Source organism: Narcine bancroftii, chromosome 1 (genome assembly GCF_036971445.1).
Source record: "Narcine bancroftii isolate sNarBan1 chromosome 1, sNarBan1.hap1, whole genome shotgun sequence".
Taxonomy (NCBI): Eukaryota; Metazoa; Chordata; class Chondrichthyes; order Torpediniformes; family Narcinidae; genus Narcine; species Narcine bancroftii.
Genome location: NC_091469.1, coordinates 378243203 through 378264316, shown reverse-complemented (window position 1 = coordinate 378264316; position 21114 = coordinate 378243203). Strand labels below are relative to the sequence as shown.

At 38.4% G+C, this 21114-nt stretch overlaps 1 protein-coding gene across 2 annotated transcripts in view; it reads right to left on the bottom strand.

Moving 5' to 3' along the window:
• Positions 1-21114, bottom strand: part of dtnbp1a (dystrobrevin binding protein 1a) — a 289385-nt gene that overhangs the window by 101629 nt on the left and 166642 nt on the right. For both annotated transcript variants that reach the window (XM_069913436.1, XM_069913437.1), the window contains exon 7: positions 8337-8359. In XM_069913436.1, the coding sequence (XP_069769537.1) occupies positions 8337-8359 (23 nt within the window). The remainder of the gene's footprint in view (positions 1-8336; positions 8360-21114) is intronic.

The following is a 21114-nucleotide window of genomic DNA, read 5'->3' as shown; positions in this document are numbered from 1 at the left end:
TCACCACCCTCTATCACTTCCCAGCTTTTTTATTTCTTCTATCCTCCCACCCTTATCCACCTATGACCTCTTGTCTGTTGGCCTGTGTTCCTCCTCCTGCCCCTCCCCCCACTTTATTTTTATTCAAGTGCTAGCTTGCTTTTTGCTCATACTTTGACAAAGGGCTTGGGTCCAAAATGTTGGTTATATACCTTTGCTATAAAGAATGCTGTGTGGCCTGCTGAGTTTCTACAGGATTTGGTGTATTAAACATTGAACAGAGAGAGGTCTTTGTTAGACTTTTTCTTGTAGTCTTCAATCTGCAATATTTTTACACCTAAATGTGCTAAAATTAGGAGCTGATAATGGAATAGCTGTACCATAGCTTACAATGAACTTAAATGTTCTATTATGCAACCGACAGTAGTTGCAAAAAGGATGTAATAATTTGCATGAAGATGAATATCAGGACTTTATAAAATACTGGGATTAACAACTTCATTAGTTCGTGAAAGATAGGCTTTGAAAGGAAATAAGGAATGTGAGTTGAAGTCAAAATGGGTCTATGAAAGATGAGGGGGGAATTTTTGATTAAAAGTACATTAAATATATCACAAATTTAAAATCTGATAATAATTTATTATATTAAAATTATATTAATTTATTAAAATGAATGGAAATGAATAAATTAAATTGCTCCATTTCTGAGTCAGACTTTGATTGGTATTGCATAAACAATCATTAAATAAAGTTATGCTGTTAACTATTGGCCTTAACCTGCTGTGATCAGTTTGATGGACAACAAAGTGTGAGGGATAAGTGCAAGGCTGAGGTGACATTCAAATAATCAAATATTTAAGGGACCCAGACACTCAGGAGTGACTAGGTTCACAAATGAACACATTCTTCTGAGCAGGTGTGCAGATATTTATCAGTACATCGTGCACTACATCCAACTCTATCAGTCACTGTGGGAAGATTGCTTCCCCCCCCCCCCACCCATTGCTAGACTCTGCATATTGCACAAACAATCCATGGAAAATTGAGTTAGGCTTGTTGACTATACTAAATAGATGTGTGGCAGCAGTCCTAATGGCAAACCTGAAGTCACAAAACTATTGTAGTTAGGTGCTCCTGGCTTGAAACAAGCATTCTTGTGATTTAAACATTCTGAGAAATTATAAAACTACACATCACATTTCACTGCTACATATCCAGTTTGCTTCAGCAACTGAATGAGAAATGGATCAGCACCTGTTAAAGAGATAATTCTATGTCCACCTTGGACTGCCGCATAGAAAAGGAGGATGGGGGTGGTGAGGTTGCAGGAAATTGAGGAGAATGGAGAGTGGAGGAGGGGGAAAGACACAAAACAAAAACAATGGCAGGGTACATGATAGAGGACCGTGACCAGACTCAGAATGAGCCAGAATCAGAGCAGGGACACATAATAAAACTCGGTGCCCTAGACAGTAGAACTCTTTAAATACAGTGAAGTTCATAGAGGTAATGGAAATGATTCATAAAATATACACCTTTAAATGATATGATTCATTACTTTGAGCAATATGTGTTCATTTCAGTTTAAATAAATTGCATAGGTAGGAGCAAAGTTCTGAGCCAATTTTTGTTGTTAGGTAATTAAAATGATCTGTACACATTGACGGTATTATTAAATGCAGAAAATAGAATCAGCAAATGAAACCTGTATTAAGGCAAAATGCAGCAGTAAGCTTGTCCAATGTCCTTATTAGCAGAATGCATGCAAGAAACACACACTTTAAAAAAAAGAATTTTTTTTTTTAAAAGCATAATTTACAACAGACAGAAATGGATCCAATTTTTAAGCACATCTAAGCCATGTCAGAGTATTGTCAAAATCTTTAATTCGTGAGCTGTATTTCATGGAAACAAGGAAGTGAACAACAGAATCATAGAACATAGAACACTACAGCACAGTACAGGCCCTTCTGCCCTCAATGTTGTGCCGACCCATATATTCCTTTAAAAAAAAGTTCTCAACCATCCCTACCCTGTAACCCTCAATCTTCTTCCATTCATGTGCCTGTCTAAGAGTCTCTTAAATGCCCTTAATGTTTCAGCCTCCACCATCATCCCTGGCAAGGCATTCTAGGCACCCACAACTCTCCACAAAAAAACTTAACCTTGATGTCTCCCCTAAACATTTCTCCCTTCATTTTGTAAACATATACTCTGCTGTTTGCTATTCCTGCCATGGGAAACAGGCGCTGGTTGTCCACCCTATCTATGCTTCTCTTAATCTTGTAGACCTCTATTAAATCTCTTCTCACCCTTCTTCGCGCCAAAGAAAAAAGTCCCAGGTCTGCTAACCTTGCCTCATAAGACTTATTTTCCAATCCGGGTAACCTCCTGGTAAACCTGCTCTGCGCCCTCTCCGGAGCTTCCACATCCTTCCTTTGTTCTCGTAATCCACAAGATTGTTATAATGCTTAGAGTCCATATTTCAATGCATCTCCCCATTGAATGTTATACATTGTTTTGTTATTTATGCCTACAGAACTGGTTGGGCTTTTTTAAAATAAAGAAAGCACAGTTACCAAATACTGTGCTTTTTTTTAAAATTATGATAGCATTTAGAATAAAAACAATTCCCACACAGAAAGAGGTCATTTGTCAGTAAAGAAAGAATTATCCAACCTCATCCCTCTGTCCCACACAAAAATGTGAATGTGGCATTGGTGGGCATGTAGCCAAATAATCTGGATGGGGTGATCACCTGGTTGTAGAGCTTGAGAGCAACAGGAATAACAGAAGGGGAAGCAGTAAGAGAGATTCTCACACTTCTTCAGGGTAGACATCCCTCAAAGAGACTTTGCTGTGGAGCAGCTGAATTTTCTTTTTTTTTTCAAAGGAAGCATAGTTTTACTGGAGTGAATATCATTTAGGATTCTTTTTTTTTATTTAATTTTTTATTTTTCACACCATAAATCACATTAGCCATGATATACACTATTTCTTTTTCACACATATACAGTGACTTTTTCTCCCCCCCCCCTTTCCTCCCAAACCACCCCCCCACCCCCCCCTCTCATCCATTTTAGGTATACAATCTAGGTTGCATTAAGCCAGTCAGACAATGTTGTCATTCAACAAAATTACACCAGAAATTCTACTGAGTCCATTCTTTTCTTTCCTTCTCCTTCCATCAACTTAGGTACTGTTTGTCCCCGGTAGGTTTTCGCTATTGTATTTAATGTAAGGCTCCTATACTTGCTCGAATATTTCAAAATTATTTCTTAACCTATCTGTTATTTTTTCTAATGGAATACATTTATTCATTTAAATTTAGTAGTTTCTTCCTTTTAATTTGGTTATGTATTCCATTAATATTTAAAGACATATAGTTCAGCGTAGCCCTTTTATATTTTGTTTATCTTCTCTTTCCGTTTTTCCATCATTACCTTTCCTCCTTTTCCATTTCTGTTTTCTTATTTTCAACTCTTTATAAGACAACATTCCTACAACATCCAACATTTTCCTTATTCTCCTATTTCTATCTTATTTATCCCCAATCTCCCCTTCACCTCCTGAGTTGTCCTTTATCCCTTGTCGGACAACCACATCTCCCCTCTCCATTTGGATTTGCGAATCCACTCGCAAGCGTCAACTGATTTTGCAGTGACCGCTATTTCCCCCCACCCCGCCTCCCCCAGAAAAGATTTCACTTTTCATATGTCACAAAGGTCACTCTTTTAATTCCCTCCTTATTCTCTCTATTCCATTACCTTCCCTTATTAATTCTTGTCTATACTATCTATATTTTCCTCTAAGTACAGATACATTCATGTATGCTCATTGTCTCTATTCACTCTTATACCTCTTTACCCGCATACATATCAATCGTGATCATTTTTACTCTCATTACCCGTCTTCATCCCTCAGTCTATTTTTGTCTTTACCCACATACATATCAATCGTGATCATTTTAACTCTCATTACCCGTCTTCCTCCCTCAGTCTATTTTTGTAATTGTTCTGCAAATTTTTGTGCTTCTTCTGGATCCGAGAATAGTCTGTTTTGTTGTCCTGGAATAAATATTTTCAATACCGCTGGATGCTTTAGTATAAATTTATACCCTTTCTTCCATAAAATCGCCTTTGCTGTATTGAACTCTTTTCTCTTCTTTAGGAGTTCAAAACTTATATCTGGATAAATGAAGATTTTTTGCCCTTTATACTCCAGTGGTTTGTTGCCCTCTCTTACTTTTTCCATTGTCTTCTCCAGTACCTTTTCTCTTGTAGTATATCTTAGGAATTTTACTACAATAGATCTTGGTTTTTGTTGTGGTTGTGGTTTAGAGGCCAATACTCTATGTGCCCTTTCTATTTCCATTTCTTGCTGTAGTTCTGGACATCCTAGAGTCTTAGGGATCCACTCTTTTATAAACTCCCTCATATTCTTGCCTTCTTCATCTTCCTTAAGGCCCACTATCTTTATGTTATTTCTTCTGTTATGGTTTTCCATTGTATCTATTTTTTGAGCTAGTAGTTCTTGTGTCTCTTTAGTTTTTTTATTAGATTTCTCCAATTTCTTTTTTAAGTCTTCTACCTCCATTTCTGCTGCTACTGCCCGCTCTTCCATCTTGTCCATTTTCTTTCCCATTTCTGTTAAGGTCATCTCCATTTTATTTATTTTCTCTTCTGTGTTGTTTATTCTTTTTCTTAAATCCTTAAATTCCTGTGTTTGCCATTCTTTAAATGACTCCATGTATCCTTTAATAAGAGCAAGTATATCCTTTACCTTGCCTTTCTTTTCTTCTTCTATTTCACTGTACTCTTCCTCTTCTTCTTCCTCTGGGTTGACCATCTGTTGTTTCTTTGGTGCCCTTTCCTCCTCTTCTTTCTTGTTTCTATTGTCTTCTGTGGTCTCTTCTTGCTGCAGGTGTTCTGCAGCTGTCGTTGCCGGCTGTGGAGATCGACTCCCCAGCTGGTCCCCCCTCCCGTCGGTGTGTTTTTTTTCATTCGCATCGCGCATGCGCGAAGTATCGCGCATGCGCGGTTGCGCACTTTTACTCGGCTCTGCGAGCCATTTTTGTAGTCCATTATTTACCGACCTGAGGGAGCGGGTTTCTCTCTCCGCAGCGGGCCTCTTCGGACAGGTAAGGCCTTCACCTTTTTCCTCCTTTGTCTTCTCTTCCTCTCTTCTTACCGTTGCTTTCGATTTTTCATTTTTTGTCGCCATCTTCTTTCCACCTTTATACTCACTTTTCTGTAACTTTTATTTCTGTGCCTTTGTGTTTTTCTTTGTTTTTCCCGACTTTTCTGGAGAGGGCTGGAGTTCACCGTCCGGCCACTACTCCATCACGTGACTCCTCCAGCAGCTGAATTTTCAAGCACACATCCAAATGATCATTTTAATGAGGGTTTCTGCCTTTGCCATGCCTTCAGGAGGCAAGTTCCCAAAGCACCATTTAGGTTGAAGGAAATTTTCCTTATCAACTCAGCGACGCAACTAGTACAGCCACTGCCTTGGAGAATCACAAGCCCAGGTTCATTTTGCCCTTAGGGACTGTCAGTGTGGTCTCAATGTTCTTTGTGGTCATGTGCATTTCTTTTAGTTGCTGCAGATTTCCTGCCACACCCCAAAGATGTGCACATTGATAGGTTAGTCAGCCAACGACGCAGCTAATACAGCCACTGCCTTGGAGAATCAGAATCCCAGGTTCATCTTGCCCTTAGGTACTGTCAATGTGGTCTCAATGTTCTTGTGGTCATGTGCATTTCTTCTAGTTGCTGCAGATTTCCTGCCACATCCCCAAGATGCGCACACTGATAGGTTAGTCAGCCAATGTAACGTGCCCCTAATGTGTAAGTGAATGGTAGAATCTGAGATAGTTTATGAGAATAAAAATTGGAATTTATCATTAGTGTAAATGGGTAGTTGAAGGTTACTGCAGACTCAGTGGATGAATAGTCAGTTTCTGCGCTGTGGCCCTCAATGACTATTTCCCCTTTAGTTCTTCCAGCAATGGTTTTTGAGACCTTTGTTAAGAGGACTAAGTCTTTCTGATTTACTCTGGACTTACTTCAATTCATACCCCACCTGCGAGGCCTCCTAATAATTTAAAGAAAGCAATCCAATCTGTACATTTCCTCATAGTTGCAATTCTGCAATCCAAGGAACATCTTCATAAATTTCCTCTGCACTCTACCAGTGAAATCAAATTTTCTTGTAATCTAGTAATTAAAGTACACAATGGTGTTATGTACTAGTTTCATATAATTTCTTATTTTGATGTCTTGACTAATAAAGGCAAGCATCCAATATTGCAAAACACAAAAGTGCTGAAGAAACTCAGCAGGTCATGCAACATCTGTAGAAAGTAAAGGGTAACCAATGAGCCCTTCGTCAAGGTATGAGTAAAAAGCAGGCAAGCGCCTGAATAAAAAAGGGTAGGGGAAGAGAGAAGAGAGTAAGGGGTAGAGAAGAAGCACAGGCTAACAGGAAAGAGGTGGATGCAGGTGGGAGGATCGAAGAGAAATAAGCTGAGTTGATAAGGGGAGGAGGTAGCTTTGTGAATGGAGAAGGATAGGAAAAGAGAGAGACTCAGGGGAGGGGTTTAACAGACTCTGGAAAAGTCAATGTTAATGTTTGGTTGGAGAGTGCCCAGACGAGACACAAGGTGTTGTTACTCCAATTTGCAGGTAGCCTCAGTTTGACAGTGCAGGAGACCATGGAAAAGTAGTGACTTCTCCATGAATCCAAGAAACATAATTTCTTCAGCCAATTCTGCCAACATCAGATCAGAAAAATCATTCATCTCAATTGGCCTGCTTGCAATATTTTAAAATGGTCAATAACCTGAGAAACACTGATGACCAGCATTAAGTTAGCTGTTTATTGCCAATATTTAGCACTAACTACAGACCAGTTGCTTGAACAAAAACTTTCCACAATGAAACACAAAGTTTCAAAGTACAAAGACAAACCTCCTTTCATATTACAATAAAAGTCTGAAAATCCAGGTTCCAGAAACCCGAGAATCCTGACTCCTCGAAAACTCTCGGCTTTTGTGTGCGTGCATGCCTAAGTGCCAGATATGCACAGGAGCACCAAACAACCACACAGAAGTTGCAGAAATGTATGAAGACTTTTAATTTTTTTTTTGTTTTTTGTATTTTATATGAAAAAAACGTTTTGTTAATAAAGCATCAAAATTTACCTATTGATTCTCCTTAAATCTGAATTTTACTATCCAAGAATCCAGAAAATTTGGACCAACCCAATCTCTGAGTAGTCCAAATTTTATGACTTTTACTTAAATGTCTTCACGACAATTCTTGAGTCCATTACAAATAAGTGCTGACACATCAATACAGTTATTTGATTTTTTAAAAGGATAGAATTAAAATGGCTTCATGTTTTTGAGGATTACATATAGTTTCTAGTGCAATATCACAAGAATCAGCATTGAACCCTTGACTGTTCTTATTTTGGATAAATGTCACCTATAATACATTGTCTTCTCATCTAAATTTGATGATGTGAGGTAAGAAAATGAGCTACAAGGACAAGGTTTGCCAAAAGGGCTATCAGATTAAGATAAATAACAAGGTAGTAGATAGACTGATGTGGGCAAGGGTGGCTTTGAGAACTTAGATATAAGAAATAGAAAATCTGTGTTTTTTAAAAAATGGTAACAAAAAAGTGAGTATCTATAAACAGAAGTATGTAGGTTAGAAGACACAAAGTTATCATGAAGTACAACAAGTAGATAGGAAGGCAAATAGTGCATTGGCCTCACTGGATGGGATTGGAGTACAACATTGATACTTGCTTGGATTGTATAGACATTTGACAATACCATGCTTGAAGAACTGTGTGGACTTCATCACCAGCTGGTGAAGATTGGAGTTAAAGTTTTACTTCAGTCCAGGCTTCAGTTAAGGTACAATCCAATAATTTAAGTAAGATTATAAATAAACTTATTTCAAAAATAAGATAAAGCCCATTGTCTTCTCTTGTGAAGAAACCTAGAAATATTATTCTTATATAGTGACTCTCAATTATAGAAAACTGGGTGGTTAAAAACAAACTTCTTTTCAACAGCTAATTCCAGTCGGGAAAGTACACAAAGGATACTCCAGATCCTTTCTAAACTGCCAAGTTTCTGAGAGCTTTTCTTCCAAAGTCCAAGTAAAAAATGAACCCACAGTACTCTTCAAAAATCTGTTAAATAGTACTTGGGTTTTATAGTCACCTTCTGACACTAAGATAATATTTAAGTTGATGGCTAAGAAACTGTGGAAAAAGGTTTCCTGGCCACATCATGATGAGCTTGAAAAACAAGATCGAATAATATAAAGAAAGCCTACCTTTCAAAGCTTCCATTTTTTTCCTATCAACAAAAGAAAAATAAACATTAATCTGTGTCACTTAAAATTACGGTAATATAGAATTTTATCAGTGAAAAAAATCATCATATTTTAACAACTTCAATACTCACAAAACAATTTTCATTTTACATTTTTTTGATTATAACCTAAAATCGTTTAATTTACAAGGCATTTGCTAATTTTGACAATAGTGTGTGCATTGAAATTAACACACAAAAAACATGATTTCTCTTCATTTAATGATGAACTGGATAATTAGTAGGCAGCTAATCATGCCAAGGAGGGCTTCATGTTGAGTTTTTAAACTTAATAAAGCCTCTATGTTCTGTCTCTTTCAGCAAGCAGCCACGAAATACAGACCAGCCTTCACTTCTCAAAACAAGCTTTTATTTTTCATTAAACCTGTGTTATTACCATTGGTTCTCCAAAGACAGGTATCATTGCCAGCAAAGTTAACAAGATTCATTAAGACTGGCTGACAGTATAGAGTGCATCACAAACAGTCTACGCAGCCATGATGGATGCAGACAAATGTTTCACAAAACTGGATAATTCAGTTAAATATAAACATTTATATTTATTTATCAGATCGCACTTTTAATAACCTGAAAATAATTCTTTAATAAATAGTCTGAGATTGATAATGCTCTCCTAAGGTATTTTGGAAATTGTAGTTTAGTTTTCCCGCTACTGAATGGAGTGAAGTCAATGCAGCGCAGAGACCTGAGATCCTTGAGGAAGTGCTCAGGCCTGAAACATTGGTTATATATCTTTACAACCCCACCCCACCGCCACCCCCACATATATGTTATGAGACCTACTGAGTTCTTCCAGCATTTCTGTTTATGCCCGCTACTTAATAATAGATTCCAATTAGCTGCTTCCCAACCACACTGCCACATCATCATTCTTCTCAGGTACAGTATCTCTTCAACATTAAAGCTTTGAGCTATCTGATGAAAAGCCATGTTAACTTTGTTTTTCTCTCTCCACCCGCCCTAACTTGACACAGCTGTTGCTCAGTTAAATAAAACTTTTCAATTTCACTGGACAATGAAGTTTTGCTTCCTGAACACTTTTGGGTATATTTTATGGATTTTGGGCTGCTGATCATGAAAATCACCTTAAAATTTTTCTATCACATACATATTTTTTAGATATAACTTATATTTGTGATTTCCTGTCTCATTTTAAGTATACTAGCATATTGCCCACAAAGCAAGCTGTTTTGTTCAGTCCAAGCATGCTTGGACATGCACTCAGGTGCAATGCAAATATCTTAAGACCTGAGCATGCTTAGTAAGGATAGATGCAGTCCAGGCTATAAAACCAGCTCACTTACAGTATACAGATCCTGTGCATTACATCGATATAGATTGAACACAGTTGATGCACTTGTTCTTCAGTCTGGAAAAACAATCACCTGAAGAAACACACAAAGATCAGCGTGTACAGAGCCATTGTCATACCCACGCTCCTGTTCAGCTCCGAATTATGGGTCCTCTACCGGCATCACCTACGGCTCCTAGAACACTTCCATCAGCGCTGTCTCCGCTCCATCCTCAACATCCATTGGAATGACTTCATCATCAACATCGAAGTACTCGAGCTGGCAGAGTCCGCAAGCATCAAATCCACGCTGCTGAAGACCCAACTGCACTGGGTGGGTCACGTCTCCAGAATGGAGGACCATCGCCTTCCCAAGATCATCTGATATGGCGAGCTCTCCACTGGCCACCGAGACAGAGGTGCACCAAAGAAGAGGTACAAGGACTGCTTAAAGAAATCTCTTGGTGCCTGCTACATTGACCACTGCCAGTGGGCTGATATCGCCTCCAACTGTGCATCTTGGTGCCTCACAGTTCGGCGGGCTGCAACATCCTTTGAAGAAGACCACAGAGCCCACCTCACTGACAAAAGACAAAGGAGGAAAAACCTAACACCCAACCAACCAACTTTCCCTTGCAACCGTGCCTTCCTGTCCCGCATCAGACTTGTCATTCATCAACGAGCCTGCAGCAAATGTGGACATACCCCTCCATAAATCTTCGTCCGCGAAGCCAAGCCAAAGAAGAAGAAAGAGAAAGAAGACCTGAGCATGCTTAGTCAGGATAGATGCACTCCAGGATATAAAACCAGCTCACTTACAGTATACAGATCCTGTGCATTACATCGATATAGATTGAACACAGTTGATGCACATGTTCTTCAGGCAACAGTATATTGAGTGTACTTAATAATAGTATTTATTGCCTTCAGGAAGATTCCTGAATATCTTGGTGCAGTGACGAATATGGTGAAAGGTTTCACCAGGTCATTGCAACCGTGGAAAAGCAGTATCAGGGCAACTGGGATCCATCAACACTGGCCGATAATGAAGGTCACTGACACGCGAGTCATCAAATGCTGAGAACAAATGGAAATCAGTGGCAAAACATTTTTAGGTCAGTTGTAATGATGCAAGTGTCAGCATCGTTATGCAATTAAACATGGTAAATTCAATAAAAGTTAATTTAATGTTTCTCCTATTTCCTATGTGATATCTTCTTCTCTCTTTGGCTTGGCTTCGCGGACGAAGATTTATGGAGGGGTATATGTGAAATTATCTGTGTTCAGATTGAAATTGTCTATCATAATCCCCACCTTTTTTCTCAGGAAGCAAACCTTTTGAAAAAAAGTTGTCCAGTGTTTTTAATTAAATTTCCTGAATATATTTAAGCTCCAAGACTTTGCCATTCCCATGGACAAAAAAAATCACCCATCACACCCGCTCTGCCCTTTCCTAGGTTCCTTAGACAAATTTCTTCCATAGATCTTCTACTCATTTGACCTCCAATGCTCTCCTTAAAAGCCCAAACATTTGGTTACATTTCCCAATATCACCCTCTTTTACTTCATTCTTTTCCATGCAAAGAATGGAACGGCAGTTGCTGTGGGGGACTTTAGCTTCCACGTAGATTGGTAAAATCAAGTTGGTCGAGGGAGTCTGGAGTATGACTTCATAGAATACATCAGTGATAGCTTTCTAGAGCATCATGTTAAGGAACCAATAAGGGAGAATGCTATTTTAGATCTAATATTGTGCAATGTGATCGGTAAAGTTAATGATCTAGTAGTTAGGGACCTCTTGGAAAATGCAATCATAGTATGGTTTAATTTCTCATACAGATGGAGGGTGTAATAGATCTAAAACTAGTGTATTATGCTTGAAGAGGGAAGAGGGATGAGGGAGCGTAGACTGAGAGCACAGGCCAGATGGTAGAACAGTTGAGGAACAGAGCAAAAATTTCAAAGAGATTTTTCACAGTGCTCAACAAAAATATATTCCCGTTAAAAATAAGGGCAGTAAGACAGGAAAGAGTCAGCCTTGGTTAACTAAGGAAATAAAGGAAAGTATAAAATTAAAAGCTCATATGTACAAAGTAGCCAAGAGCAGAGGGAAATTGAAGGATTGGGAAAATTTTAAAAGGCAACAAAGTGAGGATCATAAGGGAAGCAGAGGCAGTGATAGAGAAGAGTTACAGGGAGACAGTCACCCCTAGAAGGCAGGAGTCAGGGAATTGGGTGACTGTAAGGAAAGGAGGAAGAGTGCCTGTGCAGAGTACCCCTGTGGAAGTGCCACTCAGCAACATGTATTCGGCATTGGATACTGCTGGGGGAAACAACCTATCAGGGACGAGTCGTGAGGGTCAGGTCTCTTGCACAGGGGCTGCCCCTGAGGTTCAGAAGGGAAGGAGAGATAAGAATAGGATACTTGTAGTTGGGGACTCATTAGTCAGAGGGACAGATAGAAGGTTTGTGGGACGAGATTGGGGATCCAGGTTGGTCTGTTGCCTCCCTGGTCAGGGATATCTCTGATCGAGTTCATAGCATTCTGCAAGGGGAAGGAGAACGGCCAGAAGTCGTGGTCCATGTGGGGACCAATTACTTAGAAGTGGGGATGAGGTCCTGAAACAGGATTATGTGGAATTAGGTAGGAAGTTAAAAAACAGGACCTCCAAGGTAGTAATCTCTGGATTGCTGCCGGTGCCACACACTAGTGAGGGTAGAAATAGGAGGATGTGGAAGATGAATGCGTGGCTAAAGAGATGGTGCAGGGGGCAAGGGATAAGATTTCTGGATCATTGGGATCTCTTCTGGGGAAGGTCGGACCTGTACAAAAGGGAAGGACTCCATTTGAACTGAAGAGGGACCAATGTGCTGGCAAGCAGATTTGCTAGAGCTGTGGGGGAAGGTTTAAATTAGTTTGACAGGGGGGTGGGGAACAGAGTGTGAGTGCAGTGTCAAGGGAGCATGGCCACCTAGATAGGAATAATAACGATAACAAAGTTAGGATGAAGATTAGGGTAAAAGGTAGAAAAGAGAATATAGGTGAGGGTCATTCTCTGAAATGCATATATTTTAATGCAAGAAGCATAGTGAACAAGGTAGATGAGCTTAGAGCATGGAGAGATACTTGGGGTCATGATATTGTGGCAATTAGTGAGACCTGGCTACAGGAGGGGCAGGTCTGGCAACTTAATATTCCAGGATACATTTGTTTTAGATGTGATAGAGCAGGGGGTAAAAAAGGGGGAGGAGTTGCTCTGCTTGTTAAGGAGGGCATTACTGCCATGAGGTGGCAGGATGGTCTGGAGGGATCGTCCAGTGAGGCTGTTTGGGTGGAATTGAGGGGTGAAGGAGGAATGAGGGTGCTAATAGGGGTGTATTACAGACCACCAAATGGGCCAAGAAAATTAGAGGAACAAATTTGTAGGGAGATAACGTATATTTGTGAGAATCATAAGGTAGTGATCATGGGAGATTTTAGCTTCCCTCACATTGATTGGGATACCCATACAGTTAGAGGGCTGGATGGGCTAGAGTTCATTAAATATGTTCAAGATTGTTTTCTAAATCAATTAGTAGAAGAACCGACTCGGGACGGTGTAATACTAGATCTCCTGTTAGGGAATGAGCTAGGTCAGGTATCGGACTCATAACTCTGTTAGTTTTTGGGTAGTTTTAGGGAAGAGCAAGGAGGGGCCTAAAGTTGAAGTTCTGGATTGGAGAAGAGCAAATTTCGAAGGAATAAGAAGGAATTTGGGGAGTATTGAGTGGGACAGCATATTTTTAGGTAAGGATGTAAATGAAAAATGGAGGATATTCAAAGAAGAAATTTTGCGGGTACAGAGTAGATATGTCCCAGTGAGGATCAAAGGAAAGGCTGGAAGTCATAGGGAGGCTTGGTTTTTGAGGAATATTGGAAATTTGGTTAGGAGAAAAAGGGAGGTGTACAAGAGGTATAAAGAGCAGGGAGCTGAGAGTTTGAAGGAGGACTACAAGGAGTGTAGAAGGAATCTTAAGAAAGAAATTAGAAAGGCCAAAAAAAGGCACAAAGAGGCTTTGGCAGACAGAGTAAAAATAAATCCAAAGGGTTTCTATAGGTACATTAAAAGTAAAAGATCAGTGAGAGATAAAATTGGACCCCTTGTAGGTAGCAAGGGTAGGCTGAGTTAGAAGTCAGAGGAAATGGGGGAATTTTGAATGATTTCTTTGCCTCGGTATTCACTAGGGAAAAAAATATTGAACCAGTTGAAGTAAAGAAAAATAGTGGGGAGGTCATGAAGCATATAAGGATAATCGAGGAGGTAGCGATGGCTGTGTTGAAAAAGATAAAGGTGGATAAATCTCTGGGACCGGACAGAATATTCCCAAGGACACTCAGGGAGGCTTGTGGACAGATAGTGGGGCCATTAACAGAGATATTTAGGATGTCACTGGTCACGGGGGTAGTGCCAAAGGATTGGAGGGTGGCACATGTGGTTCCGCTGTTTAAGAAAGGGTCCAAATTTAAACCTGGGAATTATAGGCCCGTGAGTCTGACATCTGTGGTGGGTAAGTTGATGGAAAGTGTTCTGAGGGATGGCATTTACCAATATTTGGAGGTACAGGGATTGATAGGGAGTAATCAGCATGGTTTTGTCAGGGGTAGATTATGCTTGACAAACCTGATTGAGTTTTTCGAGGGGGTTACAAAAAAGGTTGATGAAGGGAAAGCTGTGGATGTTGTCTATTTAGACTTTAGTAAAGCTTTTGACAAAGTTCCCCACAGGAGGTTAGGAAAAAAGGTGGAGGGATTAGGTATAAATAAGGAGGTAGTGAAATGGATTCAGCAATGGTTGGATGGGAGGTGTCAGAGAGTAGTGGTAGAAAATTGTTTGTCCAATTGGAGGCCGGTGACTAGTGGAGTTCCTCGGGGATCGGTCCTGGGTCCACTATTGTTTGTTATATATATTAACGATCTGGAAGTAGGGGTGGAGAATTGGATAAGCAAGTTTGCGGATGACACAAAGATTGGTGGTGTTGTGGACAGTGAGGAAGATTACCATAGATTAAAAGGTAATTTAGGAAGGCTGGAAGTGTGGGCTGAGAAATGGCTGATGGAATTTAATACAGATAAGTGTGAGGTGTTACATTTTGGAAAGGCAAATCTAAATAGGTCATATGCATTAAATGGTAGGCTATTGAGATGTGCAGAGCAACAAAGGGATTTAGGAGTTATGGTAAATAGTACCCTCAAGGCTGATACTGTGGTGTGGTGTGGTGTCGATGGTGTGGTGAAGAAGGCATTTGGAATGTTGGCCTTCATAAATCGGAATATTGAATTCAAGAGTAGGGAGGTCATGATGAAATTGTACAAGGCATTGGTGAGGCCAAATTTGGAGTACTGTGTACAGTTTTGGTCACCAAATTATAGGAAAGATATAAACAAAATAGAGAGAGTACAGAGAAGGTTCACAAGAATGTTGACAGGATTTCAAGGTTTGAGTTACAGGGAAAGGTTGTGCAGACTAGGGCTTTTTTCTCTGGAGTGTAAAAGATTGAGGGGGGCCTTGATAGAGGTGTTTAAGATTTTAAAAGGGACAGACAGAGTAAATGTGTATAGGCTTTTTCAATTAAGAGTGGGGGAGATTCAAACTAGAGGGCATGGTTTAAGATTGAAGGGGGAAAATTATAAGGGGAACATGAGGGGAAATTTCTTTACGCAAAGGGTGGTAGGGATGTGAAATGAGCTTCCGGCAGACGTAGTTGAGGCGGGATCATTGGTTACATTTAAGGATAGACTGGATAGTTACATGGAGAGGAGAGGACTGGAGAGGTATGGACCGCGTGCTGGTCAGTGGGACTAGGAGGGTGGGAATTTGTTACGGCATGGACTCGTAGGGCCGAACTGGCCTGTTCTGTGCTGTAAGTGGTTATATGGTTAAAGGACAACTAAACAGGAAATAAGAAAAGGGAAGAAGGATTACGAAGGTAAATTAGCACAAAATATAAAAACAGATAGCAAAATATTTTAAACATATAAAACGGAAGAGAGTGACTAGAGTCAACACAGGTCCCTTGGAAGATGAGAAAGGGAGATTGATATTGAGTAATGAGGAAATGGCCGAGGCTTTGAACAGATATTTTGTGTCATTCTTAACAGTTGAAGACATTCAGCATGCCAAAAAGTGGTCGTAGGGATGTGAAGGCCTTGATAAAATAAGAGATAGTGATGAGCAAGCTAATGGGACTGAAAGCGGACAAATACTCTGGTCCTGATGGAATGCATCCCAGTGTACTGAGGGAAATGACAGGAGTTATAGTCGATGTGTTGGTAGTTATGTATCAAAATTCTCTGGATATTGGAAGGCAGCAAATGTCATATCAATTTTTAAAAAGGGATATAGGCAGAAGACGGGTAACTGACAGAAGCTGGCAGCAGTGACCAGGTCGCTGGCACTGAGCCTGGCATGGTGGACCAAAAGGTAAAGAGGAATGCAGTGGTCATTGGGGACTCCATTGTCAGAAATACACACAGGAGATTCTGTGAGCCAGATAGGTATGCCCACATGGTGTGCTGCCTCCCTGGTGCAAGGGTGTGGGATATCTCAGATTGGGTCCAGGGTATTCTAAAAGGGGAAGGCGAACAGCCTGATGTCTTGGTACATGTGGGTACCAATGACATAGATAAAAAGGAGAAAGTACTGAAAAAGGATTACAGAGAGCTAGGACAGAAACTAAGAAATAGGACAGCCAGGGTGGAGATCTCTGGTTTGCTACCTGTGCCAAGTGCAACTGAGGACAAAAATGGAAGGTTAAGAAAAATGAATGTGTGGCTGAGGGGCTGGTGTAAAGGACAGGGTTTTGGCTTCTTGGATCATTGGGATCTCTTTTGGAGAAGGCATGACCTCTACAAGAAGGATGGATTACACCTAAACCCAAAAGGGGTCAATATATTGGCAGCAAGGTTTGGTACAGCCGTCGGGTGCGGTTTAAACTAATTTGGCAGGGGGGTGGGAACCTGTATGATAGGGCAAAGGACAGAAAAGATAAAACAGGAAAAGTTAGGTTAGGCAGCGAAAGTAAAAAATCAGAAAGAGCAAGGAGGGTGAAAAAAGCAAATCTGAAGGCTTTATATCTTAATGCAAGAAGCATTCGGAACAAGGTAGATGAATTAGCTGTGGAAATTGAGATAAACAAATATGATTTGATTGGGATTACAGAAACATGGCTGCAGGGTGGGCAAGCCTGGGAACTTAACATCCTGGGGTATACGATATTTAGGAGGGATTGGCAAGAAAGAAAAGGGGGTGGGGTAGTATTGATGGTGAGAGAAGGGACCGACACGATTGACAGAAAGGATATCAACTCGGAAGATGCGGTATATGGGTAGAACTGAGGAATAGCAAGAGGCGGAAAACATTAGTGGGGGTGGTATATAAGCCTCCAAATAGTAGTGTAGAGGTGAGGGAAGGCATTAAAAGAGAAATTAGAAAAGCATCCAATAAGAGAACAGCTGTCATCATGGGAGACTTTAATTTGCATATATCACTAGAGGAATTGAATTCAAGAGCAGGGAGGTCTTTCTGCTCCATACATTTTTTTGTATTTTTTAAAAAACTTTTTTATTTATTGCACTATGAACCAAATCAACCAAAATATGTACAAATGTTTCTCATTAAATATACAGTGACATTTTCCTTTTTTCTCCCCTTCCCTCCCTCCCCTTCAAAAATAATAAATATTAAATGTATAAAATACAATAAAACAACATCTTCACACAAAAGAAAAACAAAAAAGAAAGACGTGTCATCTACTTTTACACATTAAATCTGATCATGTTTATCTTCTTATCACTTTAAGAGGTGGAGGTGGAGGTTCGAGGCCGGAATTTTCTGTTATATTTCATGTATGGTTCCCAAATTTGTTCAAACATGTAACTTTGTCTTTTAAATTATATGTTATATTTTCCAATGGAATACACTTATTCATTTCCATGTACCATTGTTGTATTTTCAGGCTCTCTTCCACTTTCCAAGTTGACATTATACATTTTTTTGCTACTGCTAAAGCTATCATAATGAATCTTTTTTGTGCTCTATTCAATTTGAGACCATGTTCTTTACTTCTTATGTTATTTAAAAGAAAAATTTCTGGATTTTTTGGTACGTTGTTTTTTTGTGATTTTACTTAATATCTGATTTAGCTTTTTCCAAAAAGTATTCACTTTTGAGCATGTCCAAATTGCATGTATTATAGTTCCAATTTCTTGTTTACAACGAAAGCATCTATCCGATATTGTTGAGTCCCATTCTTTTTATTTCTGAGGGGTGATATATAGCCTGTATAACCAATTATATTGTATCATACGCAGCCTTGTGTTTATTGTGTTCTTTATAGTTTCAGAACATAACTTTTCCCATGTTTCATTCTTTATCTTTATGTTTAAATTGTTTTCCCATCTTTGTTTAGGTTTGTACCTTATTTCATCATTTTCCTTGCCTTGCAGCTTAATGTACATCTTTGTTATGAATCTTTTAATTATCATTGTAATTACATATTCAAAGCTGCTTCCTTCTGGTAGTCTCAGTCTGCTTCCCAATTTGTCCTTTAAATAAGCTTTCAATTGATGGTATGCAAACATTGTACCGTGAGTTATTTGTCCTTCAACTGTTAAATCAATTTTCTATTCTCTTGATTCCTTTTCTCTCCCATTCTCTAAAAAAATAAGTTGTCTATTGTAAAAGGGATTAGTGGATTTTGCATCAATAGCATTTTTGGTATTTGGTAATTTTTTCTTTCTTTCTGTGTGTATCTTCTTCCATATTTTAAGTAAGTGATGCAGTACTGGTGAATTGTTATATTGCACCAGCTTTTCATCCCATTTATAAAGTATATGCTCCGGTACCTTTTCTCCTATTTTATCTGGTTCTATCTTAGTCCAATCCGGTTTTTCTCCCGACTGGTAAAAATCTGCTAAGTACCTTAATTGTGCAGCTCTGTAATAATTTTTGAAGTTTGGCAACTGCAATCCACCTTGAGTATACCTCTGTTAATTTGTCTAGCGCTACCCTCGATTTTTTCCCTTTCCATAAGAACTTCCTTATTATTTGAAATACATCAAATTTTGTTTCAGTGGAATTTAAATTTATTACAACAATATAATGTGCCTATATTAAAACATTTAATGAAGTTATGAATGAGGAAAAATAGAACAATAAGTTCTAAGGGTAAATTATTCACTTTAACACTGTTATAATCAACTTATTCCTTTTTCAATGTATAATCAATGCTTATTACATTGGAAATCTAAAGGTATAAAAAACTTGGGGGATTGTTTTAAAGAAGGTAAATTTTTAACCTTTAATCAAATGAGGAAAGATTTTGGTATTAATGAGAATTCTTTATTCCTTTATTATCAGCTTCGATCCTTAGTAAAACAAATATTTGGTAGAGATATGATTTTACCTAAATTGTCTAAATTTAAATCTTTTCTTGTGATTGTACCAAAGAAGGGATATATTTCATTGATGTACCAAATATTACAGGAAAGTATGGAAAAAAGGGATGGGATAAATCTAAGATTAAATGGGAAAAGGATATTAACTTTACTTTTTCCGAGGATGACTGGTTAGATATTTGTCATGATCGTGTTACTAGATCGATAAATGTTCGTTATCCAATGGTTAATTACAATTTTTTACATCAATTGTATTTAACACCTGAAAAGTTTAAAAATATATGGTTTTAGTGAAACAGACTCTTGTTTTAGGTGTGGTAATTCAGTTAGAACTTTTTTTCATGCTGTTTGGTTATGTGTACATATACAATCTTTTTGGAAAGCAATTCAATTGTTTTTGGAATATTTGTATAAGATCAAAATACTTCTAGACCCAACAATATTTTTGTTGAGTGAGTTGAAGCCTTTGAAAGATTTGGGATTAGACAAATTTCAGATTGCTTTTGTATATTTAGCTTTATCTGTAGCAAAAAAATGTATAGCAAGTACATGGAAAATGCTAATGTGATTGATATTAATAGATGGCATAATGAGATGAAAACTTGTTTGGTAATGGAAAAAAATCACATATGTTTTGCATGATAATTATTCTTTTTTTCTTAATAAGTGGCCTTTATATTCAGAATATTTACATTTAAATTTACTTTGATTAGATTTTAGTAAATATATTTCAGGTTTTTTTTCTCTTTGGCTCTCCTAAAGAAAGCTGGCTGAGAGGGGGAGGGGGGGGTTCTTCTTTCTTTTTTTTATATATATGTAAATTTTTTAAATTGTTCATAATATGTACTTTTTTTTACTGTATGTAATAACCTTGTTGAACACATAAATAAAGTTATTTAAAAAAAAAGAACTTCCTTATTATTTTCCTTAGTTCTGCAAAGAATTTCTCTGTTAAGGGAATTGGTAACATTTGAAATAAATATTGTACCCATGGGAGTACATTTATTTTAATGCAATTCACCATCCCTATCAACGTTAGCGATAATTCCTTCCAATTTTCCAAGTTTTCCTGTATTTTCCTTATTATTGGTTGATAATTTAGTTTGTACAAGTAGTTTAGGTTATCTATCCTCATGCCTAGGTATCAAATCGCTTGTGATTTTCATTTAAATGGAGATTCTTTTTTGAGTTCTGTATAGTCCGCAATACTCATTGGCATCACTTCGCTTTTATTTGTATTGATTTTATACCCAGATATTTCTCCATGTTCCTTTAGTTTCTTGTATAACTCTTTTATTGATTTCTCTGCTTCTGTTAGGTATACTTTGATGTCATCTGCGAATAGACTGATCTTATACTTATTCTCTTTTATTTTTATCCCTTTTATTTTATTTTCCTTTCTTATCAGCTCTGCCAATGGTTCTATTGACAAGGCGAACAATGAGGGGGACAATGGGCATTCCTGCCGAATTGATCTGCTTAGTTCGAACTGGCTCGATACATGTCTGCTTACCACTACTTTTGCCAATGGTCTATTATATAATGCCCTAATCCAATTAATAAATTTTTCTGGCAGATTAAATTTCTGTAACACTTTAAATAAGTAGTTCCATTCTACCCTGTCAAAGGCTTTCTCTGCATCTAATGCAACCGCCACCATTGGTCTTTTATTCCCTTGAGCTGCATGAATTAAATTAATAAATTTACAAACATTGTCCGCTATTCATCTTTTCTTGACAAATCCAGTTTGGTCTTGTTTTACTATTTTTGGTACACAGTCAGCCAATCTGTTTGCTAATAATTTTGCTATTATCCTATAATCTGCATTTAGTAAGGATATTGGTCGGTATGATGCTGGTGTTAATGGGTCCTTCCCTGTCTTTGGTATTACTGTGATTATTGCTGTCTTGCATGATTCTGGTAAGTTTGGTGTTTCTTCCACCTGATTCATTACTTCCAGGAGGGGTGGAATTAATAACTCTTTAAATGTTT